This window comes from Melopsittacus undulatus, chromosome 3 (assembly GCF_012275295.1).
Source record: "Melopsittacus undulatus isolate bMelUnd1 chromosome 3, bMelUnd1.mat.Z, whole genome shotgun sequence".
NCBI lineage: Eukaryota > Metazoa > Chordata > Aves > Psittaciformes > Psittaculidae > Melopsittacus > Melopsittacus undulatus.
In genome coordinates, this window is record NC_047529.1 from 22,650,014 (window position 1) to 22,668,928 (window position 18,915).

The 18,915-nt window shown below is 39.4% G+C and overlaps 1 protein-coding gene across 2 annotated transcripts in view; it reads left to right on the top strand.

The window, feature by feature from the left end:
- LDAH (lipid droplet associated hydrolase) overlaps positions 1-18,915 on the top strand; it is a 121,892-nt gene that overhangs the window by 76,564 nt on the left and 26,413 nt on the right. For both annotated transcript variants that reach the window (XM_034060828.1, XM_034060829.1), the window contains one exon: positions 879-1,119. In XM_034060828.1, the coding sequence (XP_033916719.1) occupies positions 879-1,119 (241 nt within the window). The remainder of the gene's footprint in view (positions 1-878; positions 1,120-18,915) is intronic.

Sequence of the window (18,915 nt, forward strand, 5' to 3'; positions counted from 1 at the left end):
TGCAATATGTTTTTACTTCTAGAAAAAAGTGGCATGTATCCTTCTAAAACATACATTTAATCTTAACACTGAAATTTAGTTGAAAGTAGGTGTGTTAATTCACTTTTGGTTACTGTGGGTGGGGGTTTAATTAATATAGTATTTTAAGGCTACAGTGTATTCTATTATCGTAACATAAAATAATTGCCAGCTTTAGAATGTCTATTTAATTTTAAAGTATAAAAAGCAATATGGTGCACCACTGTACACATCTTAGTGAAGGGGCTATGCGCTTAGATTCTTGTTCTGACCAAGTTTAGCTATATTGAACTGCAGACTGAAAACCCCATGTGTTGTCAAACTGTAAAGTTCATCACAGCGGCTGATGTTTTTGAATTTGTGTAGTTGATTGAATTAGAGAAAATAATTTACCAGTGAAACAGAGCCATGTACTTTTGACGGCATAAGAAATCTGCAATTCCTATGTAGAGGGACTTCAAGCAACCTGGCCTAATGGAAGGTGTCCCTGCCTGTGGGTGGGGGTTGGAATGAGATGAGTTTAAGGTCATTTCCAACCCAAACCATTCTGTGATTTTGTGAGTGCCCTCTGGTGGGGTCACTGTCCTCCTGGAGCGATTGGCTGTGCTCACACGCCTGATCACTTACTCCCTGTTCAGCCCTTCCCCTTCTTACCCATAAAACTGATTGTTTCATAACTGTGTACTTATTTGCTTTGTCTTGTAAAAACTTTAAGCAGGGCACATCACACAAGCCTGCCTACGTGTCTGACATGCCATGTGCCTGGAAACCCAACTTCATTCAATTAAAAATTCAGTCTCCTATGCTGGGATATGATGCTGTAGGACGTTGCTGACAGTAATTTTCTCACGGCCTGACAGGTTCTTCGCTCTGTGCTGCTGTTTCCAACAATAGAGCGTATGGCTCAGTCCCCTCAAGGAAAGCTCATGACCCCTTTGCTGTGCAAACTTCGCTACATTCTGTACATGCCTGTCTACTTGCTGTCCTTCCTGCCAGAGGGAGCCAAAGCCTCCCTGGTGCGGTTTGCTCTGCGGGGAATGAAGACCTGTGATGAATCTTCCATAATAACATCCTTAAATCTCTTCAGCGTGGACTGCATTGGTGAGCACCTTTTTTTGTTACACCAGCTTTTGTGTTGTTCTCGGTTAGTAAATGATGTAGTTTTGTGGGCAAAAGCTGAATACTAAGCAAAAGCTGAATACTAAAGCATTATGAACAAGTTTTAAAGAAGGACAGGTCTAATCTTTTCTCAAATTAAGACCATAGGCACAGGAAGATCTCAAATCAGTCAATTAAAAAGAAAAATTAAGGGGAAACTAACAAAATATTTTCCCAAAGAATATCTTAAGAAAACTGACCTATACTACTAATAGTATTTTATGTGATTAAAACACTGTTCTACAATGTAGTTTTGTGTTACTGATGTCTGCTTGCTTTTTGCATTTCATTCATACTGGATGGTGAAAATATATCAGTAATCAGCTTCACAAAGGGTTCTTTGCATTTTTTAATATATTTTTTTAAAGCTGTGATTTAAGCAGCAGTATAAATTCTGTCATCTGAATACTGGTAAGCTCAGAAAAGGACCTTCAGCCTGCAAAGACATATAGAAGTTACATTATGCACAGAAGCATTTCAGCACTTTTTGGGGCATATGGAGAAAGAAGATTAACATTCCTGCAGTGCATATTGTACCCATATTTTGCAAATTCTAGCAAGAGTAACAACTTTCAGAAAAAGAATAATTTCAGACCTAATTGTTAAGTTTAGAATAAAACTAGAATGTGGATTGTGCTATACTCCAGGTATTTTGGTAACTTAGCAGTTGAAAATAATTTAGAATAGAATTGACATGCTAACACAGTAATAATAGCAAGAAGGAAGTTTTGTTTGCATTAATAGTAGTAAAAACACATTCCTACATTTCCAGTTGTGCTCTGTCTTCTATCAGTTAAACTTTACCTACTAATTGTCCAAACAGATGTGCCAGAGTAACTGTGATTGCAGCGAGGTCCTTTACCTTCTGTGGATGTCTATGAATGTGTTGGTCTGTACTGGAGGCTTGCTGTAGACTGTACAGAGACTGCAAGAAGAATGGGCAGTGAGGGTTCTTACTGCCAAACCTAGACAGCCCCATTCATGTTGTACAAGACCTCTCTCCATTACAGTACCCTGTGCCTGACAAAATCAGGCTTCTGGTTAATAATGTAAATTTCTGATAGGACTCCTGTGGCTTGCTGCTTGGATTCCTTTTAATTTATGGCAATTTTTTGACTGAGAAAGAAAGCGTGCAGTCATACATACACCAGTCTTTCAGTCTTCTTCCTTTGACAATTTAGTCTTGGAGAAAAGTATGTGAAGGTCTGTAGGGTCACATCTCCACAAGCCAGAAATCCTTCTCTGGTCCCCATAGATAAACTTCTACCTCTCAAAACAGGTTATCCACTTCCAAGGTTGTATTGGAAATGGTCCTTGGCCTGCATTAACCTCCAAAAAAAAATGTGGCCAGCCATTGTTTGTGAGTGCTGCTTGGCCCAGACCACAGCAGTGGCAGGAATAATTTTAACAGAATGGATTTTTTGTGCTGCTGTTGCAGCCTGACTCTCCAAGCTCTTTAGTCCCAAGGTGAATTAGATTGGTTGATGTGTGCATGTCAGCCTGTTGTAATTGTCTGTGTGCACTAGTGTCTGATCTGTGCCCAAGCTGTACGCTAAATTAAGACAAGAAAACAGGCTGAAGGCTCTTTACTCATAGTATGTGATTTCTGCGTATGTTCAATTTGTTGACTGAATTCATTACACCAGAATGAAAACCCCCGTGAGACAGTGTCTTGTAAAACTTGCATAAATAGGCTTTATTGATGCAACAAGTTCCTTTGGGCCTGTGATACCATCTCTCTCAAGCAGAATTCCTCTTCGGTTTCATCTTTGGAAACTGATGATGCTTTACAACCCAGTGACTCAGGACCACATGTCTGGATTAATAATCTTAGTGCTTTCCAGATATTGCCTGTTAACCTTCTGTTGTATTGTTTGCGGACAATAGAAAATGTTACCATTCAGCAAAAATCCACTAAACCTAGCACAACAACTGAGTCTGTCCTATGGGACTGCTCATCTGTGAGTTTCTGAAGCCTCTGAATTTGCGGGAAATGTTTTTCTGATCAATTCCTTGTCCCTAAATAAACTGCTAGTTAAGGTACAGAAATGTTCAGCAAATTAAGTTGTTTCTAATCTCCAGGAAGGTTGCATGTCAACTCATTAAAAGTATACATGTTGCCTTTGGCATGTACCTCTGTTGCATTACTGTAATTGTAATAAAAGGTATGATTAAGGGCAAAAAAGATGGTAAAAATTTCCTTAAAACTAATACGTCCGTTAAAACAAACCAACCTGCCAGGGATTTGTTACCACATCCAAAGGTTATTCACAACAATGTTTTCTCTCCTCTGAGAGGAAATGAGATTTGAAAACTTAATTATAGCGGAACCAAGTGCCACTCCTGTTGACATCAAGAGTGAAAAGCTTCATTCAGAGGATGCAGAATCAGGCCCATGATTGAAAGAGTCAGTGAAGGAAGAATTATATTAACTACCTGTCTCACTGTTTCGAATTATGTTTATTCCTGCTTCTTATGTAAACTCATCTTTCCATTGTCCTAACGTCATCGCTGATGATACAGAGAAACCCCAGTCACACAGCATTTCAATGACATGGTGCAAAATTTCATAACAATGTCTTGCCACGAAAGGGAAATAGGAAAAGGAGAGACAGCAGGGACTGTAAAGAAAATGGATTGTAGGGAGGGATAGGAAGGCAGTATGTAAATAATAAAGGGACTATAACGAATAAGCAAAGGGGTCTGAGAGTAGTTTACTTACCAGGATTAAAATTCCAAGAGGAAAACTACCAGGATTAACTTCCAAAGGATGTTTTAGGGCAGAAAAAGTATTACAGTGAACAAACTGGCATTTGGGTTCTTGTATTCATGAATCTAAGAGATGAATAGTCAGAAAAATTAGACATTGGTGACCTTGAGTTATCTGAAACATCATCACTCTGTTTATTCAGGCTAGCAAAACAAGGCTACCCCTATCTAGTGCAGTAGTGGTTGTTGTACAAATCATGTACAGTCCTGCAGTGCTGGAATACTTTGGCACTCCAGCACATTGAAATTTGTAAACATTTCTTCCGTGACAGATGCCAGTAGCAGACTTACGGTGACAATAATCCGTTCTATCTACACGGGACAGGATTTATTGTCCAGCCGTTTGACTGGCAAACTTCCTCCATTTGTTCCTGTAAAACTTCCACAAAAGCACAGACATTACATAATGGGTAAACACCACAAGGCTTTTTCGGGAGGCGGGCTCATAGGTCAGGGGTTAACGTCTGGATGACAGTGAAGATACAGATAAGCACAATAGCAAGAAAAACCTCCAGCTGGCCCAGATGAGGTATGTCCTTTGTGATCTTGAACTGTGACTTCCCCGGAGGAATCTCCCTGTTTGTTTAACCTACACAGGGAGCAGGGGAGCACTGCAATTGGGAAGGAGGGGACTCAGAAACCTGAAATGAGGGTTTCGGGTGGGTTTAGGCTGACACAAGAGCGAAGGCTGGTGACAGTAGATTTCTGGTTTATTCTAAGAGTCCAAGAGGTGTTGTAAGAAGACAAGGAACTAAGATTAAACTTCAGAGTTTGGATTAAAATTTTATCTTGTTACACGTATGGAGACATTCAGATTTCACATGGAGTATTTACATTTCCCTCATTTACAGAGAAAAAAGAGCTAAGACAGTTTCAGGCATTCCACTTTTATGCCTGTATGGAGCACTTTTATGACTGTATAGGAAGTAGGAGTCCTGACTGAGGGATAGAGGCTTGTCTCCCAGCAGTAAGTACTTCTGTCTGTTCAATGCACAGGATGGCAAAAGTACATCCCTGAAGTGCCATGGAGTAAAAAGCTTTCTTGTAGGATAAAATTTGCAGAACTGTGAAATAGCATCTGGGAGATGAATTTGTATCAAAAGCTGGTGAAAAATAGGCTTTCAGTTGCTGTGACAATGGGCCATAAGCTTTTCCATTGACTAAGTTACTTTAAAATTTTATTTCTGCAGAGCCAACTGGAAAATTGCTTTCTGGGTTTGAATTATCCCAGCTTTGGGACTTGTCATGTCTTGAGATCTCTTTCTGTTCCAATTCTCTCTTCGTAATCAGAGAGACTTTAAATATGACATTATGGGTGGCGTTCATCTGATCACTCTGGACGTCATGCTGTCTGGCATCTAAAGCAGGACAGGTGAATCACAGGTGAAACAGATAACTGTTTCTCTTAGTGACTGCAAAGGGACCCTCTCTCTACTAGATACCAAAATGCAGAGGAGGTAAATCCTGTTCTATATAGTGAAATAAGACTGCTTTGCCCCGTAAATCTGGTGTGGTTTAGTGTGAGGTGTCCCTGCCTATGGCAGGGGGGTTGGAACTTGATGATCTTAAGGTCCTTTCCCGTCCTAACTATTCTGTGATTCTAAATAGTGCTTAAAAAGGCTGTATAGCCACATAGCTAAAATTCAGTGTCTATTTCTTTGTTTAAAATTAAAATGCTGTTATTTTCTTGCACTGAAATGAAAATTTAATTCCTAAAAGTAACAGAAGATACTATGAGCACCTCTAAATTCAGCACAGAAAGGAGAGGTCTTTTGCTTTTCTCTTATGGAACAGCCTTGCATACTGAATGGAACTAACCTTATATATACATTCATTAGTCATGAGCAGCTTCCACAAACCACATTGGCTAGACAGGCTGATGTGCATGTGTCCTGGGTTCAGCAGTAGCAGTCATTTTTTCTCCTTCTTGGTAGCTGGTGCAGCACTGTGTTTTGACTTTCAGGCTGGGAACGGTGCTGATAGCGAGTATGTTTTGAGTCACTGCTCAAATGTTTGGTTTGTCCAAGGACTTTCTGAGCCTCATGCTCTGCCAGGGAGGAGGGGAGGCCGGGAGGAAGCAGAGACAGGACACCTGACCCAAGCTAGCCAAAGAGGTATTCCATACCATAGCACGTCATGCCCAGGATGTAACAGAGAGTTACCTGGAAGGGTGAGGGCTCTGGGAGTTGAAGGAGGTATCGACTGGTGCTCTGTGGGGGAGGGTGGGGTGAGTTATGGGTCAGTGGGTGGTGAGATGTTGTATTCTCTTCACTTGTTATTTCCTTTATCATTATTATTATTATTGGTAGTAGCAGTAGTGATTTGTGTTATACCTTAGTTATTAAACTGTTCTTATCTCAACCCATGGGAGCTACATTCTTTGGATTCTCCTCCCCAGCTCTCCGGGAGTTGGGGGAGAAAGGGGGGGAGTGAGTGCATGAGCTGTGCGGCTTGGTTTAAACCACGACAGCATGCAGTGCACTTTAAATTAGAGACAGAAACTGACACTGCAAAGGATTTCAGGCAGCACTTTGCATTCTTATGCCTACATTTTTTGTAGTGGGATGGAGGATTAAAGCTTTCCCTCCCCTCACCCCAAAGCTACTGGCCATCTGTGCAGATCTTTGAACCTAGAGCAGTACATCTCTAAGTTAATTTTCCAGGCTGGCTGAAATCAAAGCTGTGGTAGTAAAGTGAATAAGGTTTAGATAGCTTCTGGCTATAATGCAGAAATAATTTCAATTATATTTTTCTACTTTTATGATTAAATACATATAGAATTTCAGACATGATATATAGCTAGAGAAAAATTCATGGAGAGCAGAAATTACTGATGAAGTACCTAAATTATATCTACATTAAATAATGTTAGATGTGTACAGTGTAGTGTAGTGTGTCACAGGTGGGCAAAGACAATGGAACTAAGCAGATCTCCTCGCTTCTTTCTGTGTTCATTCTTTGATGCTCTGTGGGGCAGAAAGCGGTCAGAATGGTACAGCAGATAATCTCCCTTCCTATCACTAGCATCTAAGTAATTAAGATTCAGGAGAAGTCGGCTTTCCTGAAATCAGGTGCCTCTACAGTTCTCTCTTACAAGATGGTTTTTGCCTGTATCTGAACTGCCAGGCATTGCCAAGGGTCAGAGCCTGCTTTCAGCAGCCCAGCAGTCTGACCTGGTGTGCTAAATCTCTGCTTCTGCAGAGTTTCTCAGCAGGCTCCTGTGTGCTGTCACAGTTGAGTCCTATCCACTGCTGACATTTTAAGTGATGATCGTAATATGTATTTCTGCAAAGTGTTTAAGAGCATGTTTCCTTACCTGTGGAAACACAGTAATATTTTATCACCTGCTTTGCAGGAAAAGGGGCCAAAGAATAACAGTGTTTAATATTTTCATGTTTCCTCTGCTACTGTTTATTTTCCTGTGTGATGCCTGACTAAAATGTTTGTTTAATGTAGTTAAACAACTCACCTTACTAAGGCAGCACTTAAGCTGATGGAAAAACTCCACATCTGCTTTATTCTTTCTGTGAATGAACTAAACTTTTCCTTATTTCAAAGTAGGATGCTCATATTAAGTTACTGGAGGAAGGCAAAGACTTCTATGTATTTATAGTCCTGTTTATTTTTTAAAGTCAATCTGCTTCATAATTTACTCCATTTCCAAAAGAAAGAAAAAAAGTTGTTTAACAAGAACTTTTATTACTTGCAAAAGCTTTTACTTTCCTGTGAAAGCCTTGTGAAAATAATACTAATAATGTGGAAATTTCTCATTGGGTTTATTTCTGTTAATTATTCCTCTTTTTCTTCTTGGGGGAAAACCCAATGCTAAAAACTCCTATCATAAATATTACTCATAAGGCGTGAATGTTTTGATAATGGAACTGCTGATCATTTCCATGAAATGTGAGGCACTGCTGGGATTTGACTGGGGAAGGGGAGGTTCTTTATTCACCCCTGGTGGGGTTCCACCCCCAGGGACACGATTTACTCCCACAGATTTACAGCGAATATAATGATGTGTTGCAAATGGTGTGAAAAAGGAAGAGGCAACATCAACAAAGCAGAAAGGATGTTGAAAGTAAGTACATGCCAGTTAAGTGCTAGCGGATACGGTTGCTTTGTGCTAGCTAGTGCCAGATAGTCATCTGGAAATTGGCACTTTATTTTCCCCAGGCCCCAGACAAAGTCCTTTCTGCAGTAGGCTCATGCCTTTTGTCTCAAAGGTGTCTGTCTAAACTTCCCCAAGGAATCTCTCTTTGTGGCTCTGTCATAAGTTATATTTACTGGTTGGGAATTTGGCTTGATTCATTGAACTCCTTCATTTTGCAGTTCCAGCAAAGCACTTAAAGACACACTAACTACATACCCATGGGTAAACTGTAGGCACTTGCTTCTTGGAATAAGTTTTGGGGTTTTTTTTGGAAAAACTGCTAACTAATGCAATACCTGTCATTCCATGTGCCTAAAGGGGACAGTGGTCTGGATGTAGTTCCTGCAGTCAGCTTAAACAATATTGCAGTCTGCTTTGCTGCTGTTTCTTGTCATGAAAATGTCCACCAGCACTCACTGTCTCCCTTGCCTAATTCTTTAATGTGACAATATTGGCAAGGAGAACATGCCTGCAGTCTTCATGGATCTGTGGGGGAAATGCTGGCTTATCTTGAGCAAAACCAGGGGTGCAAGAGACTGCTTGCTGGTTAGTGCAAGGTGTATTTAAAAAAAGCAGTGGTTTATGTTTAATGGAGGGTGGTGTAAAGTTCACCTTTCATACCTAGGCCACTCCACCTGAGAGGAAGTTCACCTTGTGCAAAGGATGGGTGGGCCAGTTGCTGATTTTCATCAGGGTTCCTGAAGAAAGAATCAGCATCAGGTTCCAATCCAGAAAAACACTTAAAGTGACCTCCATATAACTACTCACATGCATAAACCCTTGTCAAGTAGAGCATATTAAACCCAGCAGAGCTCAAGCAGGAGCCACTGCATGGAGATGCTAAATTACTGCACCACCTACAGGAGATCCTTCTATGCTTCTCTTGCTGGGTAAGAGAGCAGACACTTTCCTCGACCGAAAATTGGGACCGTAGCAGAAATACCATCATCATGGCCATCTGCCAGGATATGTGAGAGCTTAAACTGGAGCCTAATTTTTCTAGGTAAGGTATAGTTCTGTCTTTTGAAGATGATGGGAGTTGTTCCAAAGTAATTTAGGACAGGATTAAGTCCATAGACATTTCAGTTTCCATCACACAGCCCACTTCACCTGCACATGCTTCATCACACAAATGAGAATTTTTTGCACTCCTCAGCAAAGCATCTATTGTTTATAAAGCACCTGGGTATAATTTTTGAATAACCTTTTAATTTTCCTTCAGACTCTACTGTGCTTTCTCACGCACAGCTGACTGATTTTCTTGTGGAGTTCTGATCTTCCTGCAGCTATAGTTTGAATTGGAGAAGTCCATCATAACAATCAGAGCTATTTCTGCTTATTTATGTTTATCATGATTCTATATTAACTGGTATGTTGTCATTCTAAATTCAAGTACTTAAGCAGAACCCAAAGTCAATGTTTGTGTCTTGTAAACCTCTAAACATCAACATTTTATCTAATGTGTGTGTGCATGTGTGGAAGCACATGTTCCTGCATTAGTCATCCTTGATACTAAGCAGTTCCTTCTGTTTGATGTTTTAAACAATAAGTTATACGATATTTCCAAGATTGTTGTTGGCAATAATTACTGGTAGAAAATATGTTTTCCCCATAGGAAATTACATTACTGTTTGGTATTATTAGTTCTTACCACCGTTTTCTGACTTTCTGAGGAATGACAGCGAAGATTGCATCCTCAAGAGCAAAGGATCAACTGGAAAGGACACTAGTGATACAACCCTGTGAAGAACCTTACAATAAGACAAGCAATTAACCAGGAACAAAATGTGACCAGATAATGATATGTTCCCTGAGGAAAACTTACTTTCAAAAGTTCAATCTACTTTTTGCAGGCTTTTTCCATTTAGCATGGGAATCCAACCTAGAATTCTTTGAGCAATTTTGATTCTTTGAGCAATTTTGCTTTATTGTTTAGAGGACTTTTGAAAGAGTCATATTACAACTTGTCAAAGTACAGGTGAGCTCTATTGCACATGAAAATAGTAGTCTTTGTCAGTAATTGTCAAATTAGAAACAGATTATTTTCTTCTCATTCACTCTGCTTGTAGTCCTTCAGAAGGATGAGCAAAACACTGCATGCATATCTGCAACTCAGTATTGAATAGCCGTGGATTTAGAAATAGACTGTAAAATCTGTGAAGCAGAAATAATGTTTTAACTGATAGTCTGAATTGCCTCTGACAAACTAAAGCCAAGTCTCGACTGGGACCTTTAGCCTTCTTCCTACACAGTATAACTAACTCTCAGTTACAAAAAAGATCCTATCAGGCAGTCTGTTAATACTCTTCCCTTTGCTACACTTCCCGGTGAATTACCAATTTACTTGTGGGTTATTCAGTTTACCTTTACGGAGGCCAGGAATGGGAATTAAAACTTGCCAATGTTTTGCATATTTTAAAGTATTTCTCAAGCATTTTGTAATACTAGATTATTGTGACATTATCCTGCTGTGAGGCAGATTTACTAAGGGCAGCATCAGTGACTCCTTCTGGAAAAAGAAGACTAAGGTTTTGTAGAGGTTCTTCGAGAGTCCCTTGTGTGACAGAAAAAAAGCATAAATTCAGGCTTTTCTGTGTGCAGCACTGCTAGTACCTACAGAATGTGGCCCCAGTCTCTAATGTAGTCCTTAGCCAACACAAAGAAGAAGCTAAAGTAATAGCAAGAATAGCAATTAAATGTCAAATTATGAAATAGCAGATGTTTTCTGTGAAAAAATTGACAGTAAATGATAGTTTTGTAATGCAGAACATCAGAACTGTCCGGGGAAGTGTCAACACGGGAAGGAAAGATGTATAGAGACAAACTATAGAGAGTGAAAGACTAATGACAGTGTAATGAGGCTGCGTGTTTTTCACAGTGCATAAAACAAAGTTTTTTAAATCACTGTACTTCCTCAAAACAATATTCACAAGTGTGCATGGGTGTACAGAGGCTGCAGCACTTTGAATCAGACCAGTTCCATGGGAGCTTTGGCTTCCTTAACCATGAAAAGGTGATTAACAGACGCATTCAGTAAAGAAGACTTGATGATGAGTTTAATGGGAAGTACAAAAAAAATTTCTATATCATGGTGAGCAAAAGTGCACTCATGAAGGATCTAAAATTAGGGTAGATGAAGTAATTCATAAGACAGCAAAGGGATACTAGCAGGAAAATAATGGATGCGCTAAGCGATGTGCAGGTAATTTCAAAAGTATTGAGAACAAGGTAGTGTTACAAGCCTTTAAAGGTCATCAAAATTATTAGTTAATTGGCTTAACAGACATAAGTGGGAGAGCTGGCAGAACTAGAATATCAATGTGAAGGGGCATAACTTGATTGGGAAAGAGGAGCCAGGGAGAAAGGAGGATGATAGACAGACTTGTCTTTACATCTGAATGTTAAAGACAGGGAGACCTGTTGAATATTATGTCCACTAAACCATGACATATGGATTCAAGAGACTTTTTCTGAGAAAATTACAAGCCATCTAAAGTGCTTGATTTATGTAGAGGAAGGAATCCAGCAACATACAGATTGTTCAGCTAGTTCTCATAATGTGTTGCCTATATATATATATTAAGCAGAGAAAGCAATTGGCAGAAAATACATGGCAGAGATACAGAGAATTTGAAGGCGTGCGGCAGATTGGCTGTATTCGCAAAAGGTAACATTTGTGCTGGGACTTAACATGTCTACGGTATCAAGCTCTGTTCATTCACTAATCACCTTAAAATCCTGTCACTTGATAATTTCTTGGCCCTGAAAAGTTCTGAATCCTATGTGCTGTGAGGTTTTGCTCTTAAAGGTTCTGATTAATTCTACTTTTTGATATTCCTTTGTATTACAAATGAGTTGCAAAATTTTTTAAGAACTACAGGGATCTCTTCTGGGCCTGGTTGCACTTCCAGTTCATGTTTTTTAATCATAATGAGCTGTCTTTTATTAAATGCCTCAAACACAAGGGAGCACAAAGACCAGTTGGAAGGTGTTGTTTGACTGAAAAATACATGAATTAATTAAATGTCATTCAGCCTGGAAAAAAAAGCTAATAGAATACATATGAATTTTTTTAAAAGTATCTAAAGCATAGGGTCTATGTAGGTGGGAAACAGAATCAAGAGAGAAGTAGAGCATGGCTGAGGGAAGTCAGGAGAGGTGATAAAGATTTGCCATGCTGCCAGGTCTGAAAATACCCTATAGCAGCAAAGAGAATACCCACAGCCTGTGCCACAGTCAAGAGGTCACCACTGGTCTCTTACAAGTTCCTCTGGTCCTAGCTAAAGAAAGTTTATCCATTTCTTGGGGCCGGGGTGGGAAGACAACACCTTGGTATATGGTGGCCTCAGTAAGACGGCAGAAGTCTCCCCACTCTCTGTATTCATCTGTGTAGGAGGTCAGTTGATCAAAGTATGGTAAAAGTAGTGGCACCAGATTTGCATTTGGAAGGTTGGGCTGCGGTCTCCTTTTCCTCTAAATTTGTCTGGTTTGTAAAACCATGTATTATCTTCTTCCAAAGTTAGTGCTGTTGAAATTTTGCTGTCCAGACCTTAAAGTAAAAATTTGGTGTTATGTTCCTCCCTGTACATATTCCAGAGCTTAGCTCCTACTAACTTACAAAATAGAACAATATTTTGATGTGTGGGACTTAATAAATTTACACCTACAGCCACAATCTTGTTGATAGAGTCAACATAATCTAAGCCAACAGCAGTAGGGAAATGAAGTGAGCTTGGGTAACCCTTTGTAGTCTTATGTTTATTTTACTCTGATGAACAAGCTATTAAAGAATGTGTGTGTGCATCCATTAAAGTGTCTAGATCGGGGCTATCTTCATAACCACTCATTTTTGTTGGAAAAGAAACTATTTTGATTATTTCCTGGACTTCATTAGCCAATGAAGTTGAAAAGGTTTTGGGTTGTTTTGGGTTTTTTTTTTTTTCAGTTTGTTGTCTCTGTTGGTTTGTTAGTATGGCATCTCTTTCTGCCTATTCTTTCTGTCACAGTAAATTCGTCTCCTGAGCCCAGTGAAGAGTGCATAATTTTGTTTTGTTTTTGCGTAATTAAGATACTGAGCAAAACCACATGAACAAGATCGACTCATAACACCACAATACAGAACTGATTTCTACATTAACCAAGGGCATGTATATCTCTCAGAGTTTGTCAGGGTTAGGTCGGAAATACTTAACCTTTTCTATTTTAGATATGTGTACCATGTGTAAGTCTTTCTTTTTTTTTTTTTTATTTCTTTCCTTACAGGCGTAGTTACAACTCATCTTAAATTTACACAGAAAACATAATGTGACCCCTCATTTTCTAGTTTATGATTAATCTGGCTGTAACCTAATCTTTTTCTTGCAAATATGCAAGCAAATGGTCTTTGGATATTCAATAATCAAGCAAGAAGTTTAAAGTCTTGATGAAAAATGTGTTTTTCAGACTAAGTACAGAAGATCTCTATACTACTTGAAGAATCAAATCTAGAAAGAAGGCTTATCTGTCCTAAGTTAGAATTGTTTCTTTCCTGAAATTAGCACTTTCCAAGCTCTAGCACAGATCCATAGAGTCACCTGATACATACTGGTTTAGGTTGTAGCTCTAAAATGTTTACACAGCAATTACAATGCTGCTAGACATCTGTTTCTTCAAAATTGGGAAACGCTCTATTTCATATGTTATTTGCTTGACTGCATTGTGGATATCTTGATGTGTTTTGAAGTTCAGGTCAATACTGGAGTCCCTCAGGGGTCGGTGCTGGGACCAGTGCTGTTTAATATTTTCATCAACAACCTGGATGAGGGAACTGAGTGTACCCTCAGCAAGTTCGCTGATGACACTAAATTGGGAGGAGTGGCTGACACACCAGAAGGCTGTGTTGCCATTCAGAGAGACCTGGACAGGCTGGAGAGTTGGGCGGGGAGAAACTTGATGAAATTCAACAAGGGCAAGTGTAGAGTCTTGCATCTGGGGAAGAACAACCCCATGTACCAGTACAGGTTGGGGGTTGACCTGCTGGAAAGGAGTGAAGGGGAAAGGGACCTGGGGGTCCTGGTGGATAGGAGGATGACCATGAGCCAGCAATGTGCCCTTGTGGCCAAGAAGGCAAATGGCATCCTAGGGTGCATTAGAAAGGGTGTGGTTAGTAGGTCAAGAGAGGTTCTCCTCCCCCTCTACTATACCTTGGTGAGGCTGCATCTGGAATATTGCATCCAGTTCTGGACCCCTCAGTTCAAGAAGGACAGGGAATTGCTTGAAAGAGTCCAGCACAGAGCCACAAAGATGATTAAGGGAGTGGAACACCTCCCTTATGAGGAGAGGCTGAGGGAGCTGGGTCTCTTTAGCTTGGAGGAGACTGAGGGGTGACCTCATCAGTGTTTACAAATATGTAAAGGGTGGGTGTCAGGATGATGGAGCTAGGCTTTTTTTCAGTGAAGCATAGGAGGTTCCACGTCAACATCAGGAAGAACTTCTTTACTGTAAGAGTGACAGAGCACTGGAACAGGTTGCCCAGGGGGGTTGTGGAGTCTCCTACGTTGGAGATATTCAAGGCCCACCTGGACAAGTTCCTGTGTGATGTACTCTAGATTACCCTGCTCTTGCAGGGGGTTGGACTAGATGATCTTTTGAGGTCCTTTCCAACCCTTGGGATTCTGTGATTCATCTGATAATGGCTAATTGAATTGGTTAAATAACCCTAAGCACTGAAAAGCTTGATTGATTTCAGTTATTATTGTTTGTGAAAACTAATAATTTAGCTGAAAAATAGTAAGTCCTCACTGTGACACGTTGGGTTAAAGAGCTACAAATGATATAAAGCACTCTTCTTTGGATCCTTGATTTGATCCCAATCAGGGTTCCTCTATCACAAACCCCCCACAAATAAATCAAACACATTTTGTCATAGTATGTCATCTCTGCTTAGCACATGTATGAGACTAAACTGACACTGTTCCTTAATCACATTTAATCCATGGGGTGGGAATGGTCCTACCAGGGCAGAAAAAAGGTCATTGGCAGGATCACAGGGAGAAACTAAGTCGACAGTTAATTTCATAAACCTGACCTGGGAATAAATGAAGGGCTCCCATTTTCAAGGTAATCTGTGTATATTAAAAATCTGCATATAAAAAGTTGGGGTATTTTAAGAAGGCATTTATGTGTTGAAAACACGATAAACAGTATTTGACTGTTAAAACTTTGATTTTGTCTTTAAGCTCAAAGATCATATTGTTTATGATAATTATAAGATTAACAGCAGATTTTTTTTATTATTAATGTCTAGTGACTTGGTTATGAGTTCCAAGGGGCATCAGCAACTTGAGGTGGAATAGATTGTAATAAAAATGCTTTTCAGTTCTACAGCTGCCACCAGGTATTTTGGCCAGTTTCTGTAGGTTTGCAACCACATTTTCTTTTTGGAGAAATGTTTTTCCTTTCCTAGTTGTTGTGTGAAAAACCCAGATGATGGAATATTTACAGAAGCCATGATACTGCAAGGAATCGTGTTACATGCTTCCCTTTCTGTGCTTTGGATTTTCTCACTGATCCAGGCTGACTGATAATGTGTCAGTCCAGCACACACATAAGTACAAATTTGAAGGAATGGGATTAGACCACGAAAATTAAGAAATAACCTGCTGAGACTGGCTTTAAACTGTTAAACCAAATAAATTGAACAAGCAAAATACATTGGCAGGAAAAGCTAAAGAGCTTCTATACATTCCTTTCCTAGAAATCCTAGTCTGATTCCAGACCAGATCTTTAGGACCCCAATTCAAAGGTGGGAATCAAGAGTGCAGAGATACTGGACTTTTGCCATACAGGCAAAGGATGAGAAAATAGTAAGCTTTATTTCTTTCTTCCAATATCTTTTCAGGAAAGGACTGCAGCTTATGTGTCCTCAATGGATAGAGATGGCTTCTTGAGTCAAATCTCTTTAAGCCAGGATTTCAAATTCTATGCTAGCCTTAATATTGCAAACTATACATGCCGAGTAAAGTGCTCTCAAGTCATTGTGTGGGTCTGACTAGAGTTCTGAAGTGCTCACATACCTGCCCGTGAAAACTACCTTCTCATTTTGGGGTCTGAATATCCAAGTTGCCAAAGGAACTAGTGTATTTGATGTTCATCTTATTTATATATCTCACCTTACCTGTGCTGTGGTATGGTTCATCAGATGACTAATGTTTTCATTATTTATCACTGGTTAAGTTCTTTCTTCAGCAAGCAGGTAGAACTGGCTTGCTTTCAGTAGAAAACTACATCAACTGAACAACTTTCCATAAAGCTCATGCAAACACTGCCTACACCTTCATTTTATGAAAAGATCAGCTTATTTTGGTTGAACAAAATATCAGTTAGTCGTTGATGGAAGACATACCTCTGTCAAACTACGGAACACTTTTGCTCCTTCAGATATCTAAGATTATCAGTTTAAGCATTTCTGTTAAAAACAGTGAGCAGATCATATGCAGAAGTGTATGTGCACATAGTATTGAGTCCTCCAGACCTTTTGTGTTGGCTTCACTAAGCCAATTTAGAGAAAGATTTGAAGTTCAAAAAGTAAATTTTTGTCACAGAGACACATCCTGACTTTGGGTACTTACAAGCTAGCCCTTAGCTCTGTTTTTAAAGTATTTTTCATTAGCTTTGAAGATTTTGTTATTTGTTTGCTATTAAATGCAACATTTAAGATAGTGGTGAGCAAATCTAAAGGGACATGATCAATTTGGCTCTGTAAATTTCATTATTGTTAAAGACTAATTAATAGTTATGTTTACACAATGCTTTTCACTTCAAGTATTTTTAAGACAGTCTACAAAAAAGCACTTCATTGTCATAGCAGCCTGAAACGTGTTTTTTAAATGAGGAAACTGAGACATAAAGATTTTGTAATTTGCACAGGGTCTCATAGGACTTCAGTGATAGTTCAGAAAAATTCCAGGCCTCCTGACATCTCACCCCACAGCCTTACCTTTCACATGTAATGATTTTTCAGAATACTAATTCCGATCTTATTTTGTCTTTACTATATCCCAGATATTTCTTTCTTCAATAGGTGTGATATAGTGGTGAATGCCAAACAGATTGAAGCTGCATGTTCATTCAAACTTCAGTATGGACACCAAGGTCATAACTGCCACCCAACCCGTTGTGGGAATTCCATATGTTTTGCACTTTGAGCCAGGGTCCTGAAAACTCCTGGATGTACTTTATTTTGTGCCGTGACTAATTCTGCAGATTTTGGTGAAACAGCTTCATCACTCAGGAAGTTCAGCACGTGGGCTCTAGGTTGCATTTTATATTGTACTTGAAATCATGACAATCAAAACCTATGAATATTTTTCCAGGACTCTTGGTAATGATTCTGGGAATCTGTTGAGATTTTCCACTAAAGCAAGCATTAGCACAGATTGGAAGTCGTTCCAGAGACTGTAACACTAGGTAGCACCAGTGTGCACTGACACGGTGGTCTCATGAAACAACCTTCCTCTGCATAGCCTGGTGAAATATTTCAGAGGCTGTTCATTTTGTACATCTTGGCTTCTGGTTGTGCCCAATTCACAGGCTGATTTTCAGAGCTTCTGAAATGCTCATAGTAGTAGTCCCAGGGAACCTTTTGAGAAAGCTTTCTGATTACACACAGAGAGTGGGTGTATTCTTCTGAGTTATTTCCTTTGAAAAAGCATCTCAGTATTCATGAAATAAGGAAACAGAACAAGGGTTTTTTTTTTAAAGGAAAAAACTAAATATTCAAAAAATGCCAAGGTTAGCAGAGTATAGCATTAGGAAATAGCAGAGAGATTTCTCTCTGAACTTGTGACTTAGCTGTGGAGAAAAATAGCTTTTATGAAGAAGCCTAGTTTGACATTCCAGAGCAGCAAGAGAGAAGGTTACTGTTCCTGCTCTATAATGGTATCTCTTTTAGTATAGCTTTACTTATACATCAAACATTTTACAATGTAATTTGGGTTAGAGGGAGGCTGTAGCTTTAGGATATTTTGACCTTAACAGAGATTTTTACATTATCTCCTATTATGTTCTTGCAACGAAGTTGGGAAATATGGCATACTGGAAACAACTGCTAGACAGATATATGCCTGTTCAGAAAATGGGATTCAGGGGGATTTTTGACACTGGAAATATATGTAGCTGGTAGAGTTCTCTAACAGTCTTCATTGCTTTACTATTCAGTAGTTGTGTTAGGGATGTGACTGATGGGATACAGTGTGCATTCACTGAGTTTACAGATAGTACCATGCTAGAACATGCTGTAGATACAATATTACTTTCACAAGCTAAGAGAAATCATCAAGAGAGGCAGGGAGAGGAGAATGCTGTCATTCCTTAAAGAGATAAGTTCTTCTATACATAAGTTAAATACCAGGATAGTAAATCACTGGTTAAGCGATAGTTCTGCATGAAAAAATCCTGGGAATATCGTGGGTCACAAGCTGATGTGGGTTAATATGTTGTGTGATTTTCATACATCTGAATAGGTACATGGGCTGAAAGAGCTACAGCTCTACTGTTGAAGAGATAGACACTTCCTAGCATGAGCTGAAATACTTTGTCAGTAAGATTCAAGAGCAAGATGAGCATGGAACATATCCAGAGAAAACCAAGCAAGAATGGTAGTGAACCTAGAGAACAGTACCTAAATGGAGGGGTTCTTTTAAGTATAAGTTATCTGGCCTTTGTAGGTATTTGCCCAAAGATTAACTGTATTAACTGTTATCTAAAATTAGAGGAGCTCAGGGCAAAATGCTCAGATGTGAATGTGGCAAAGACATGCTTATCATTTTCCTTTGGCAGTA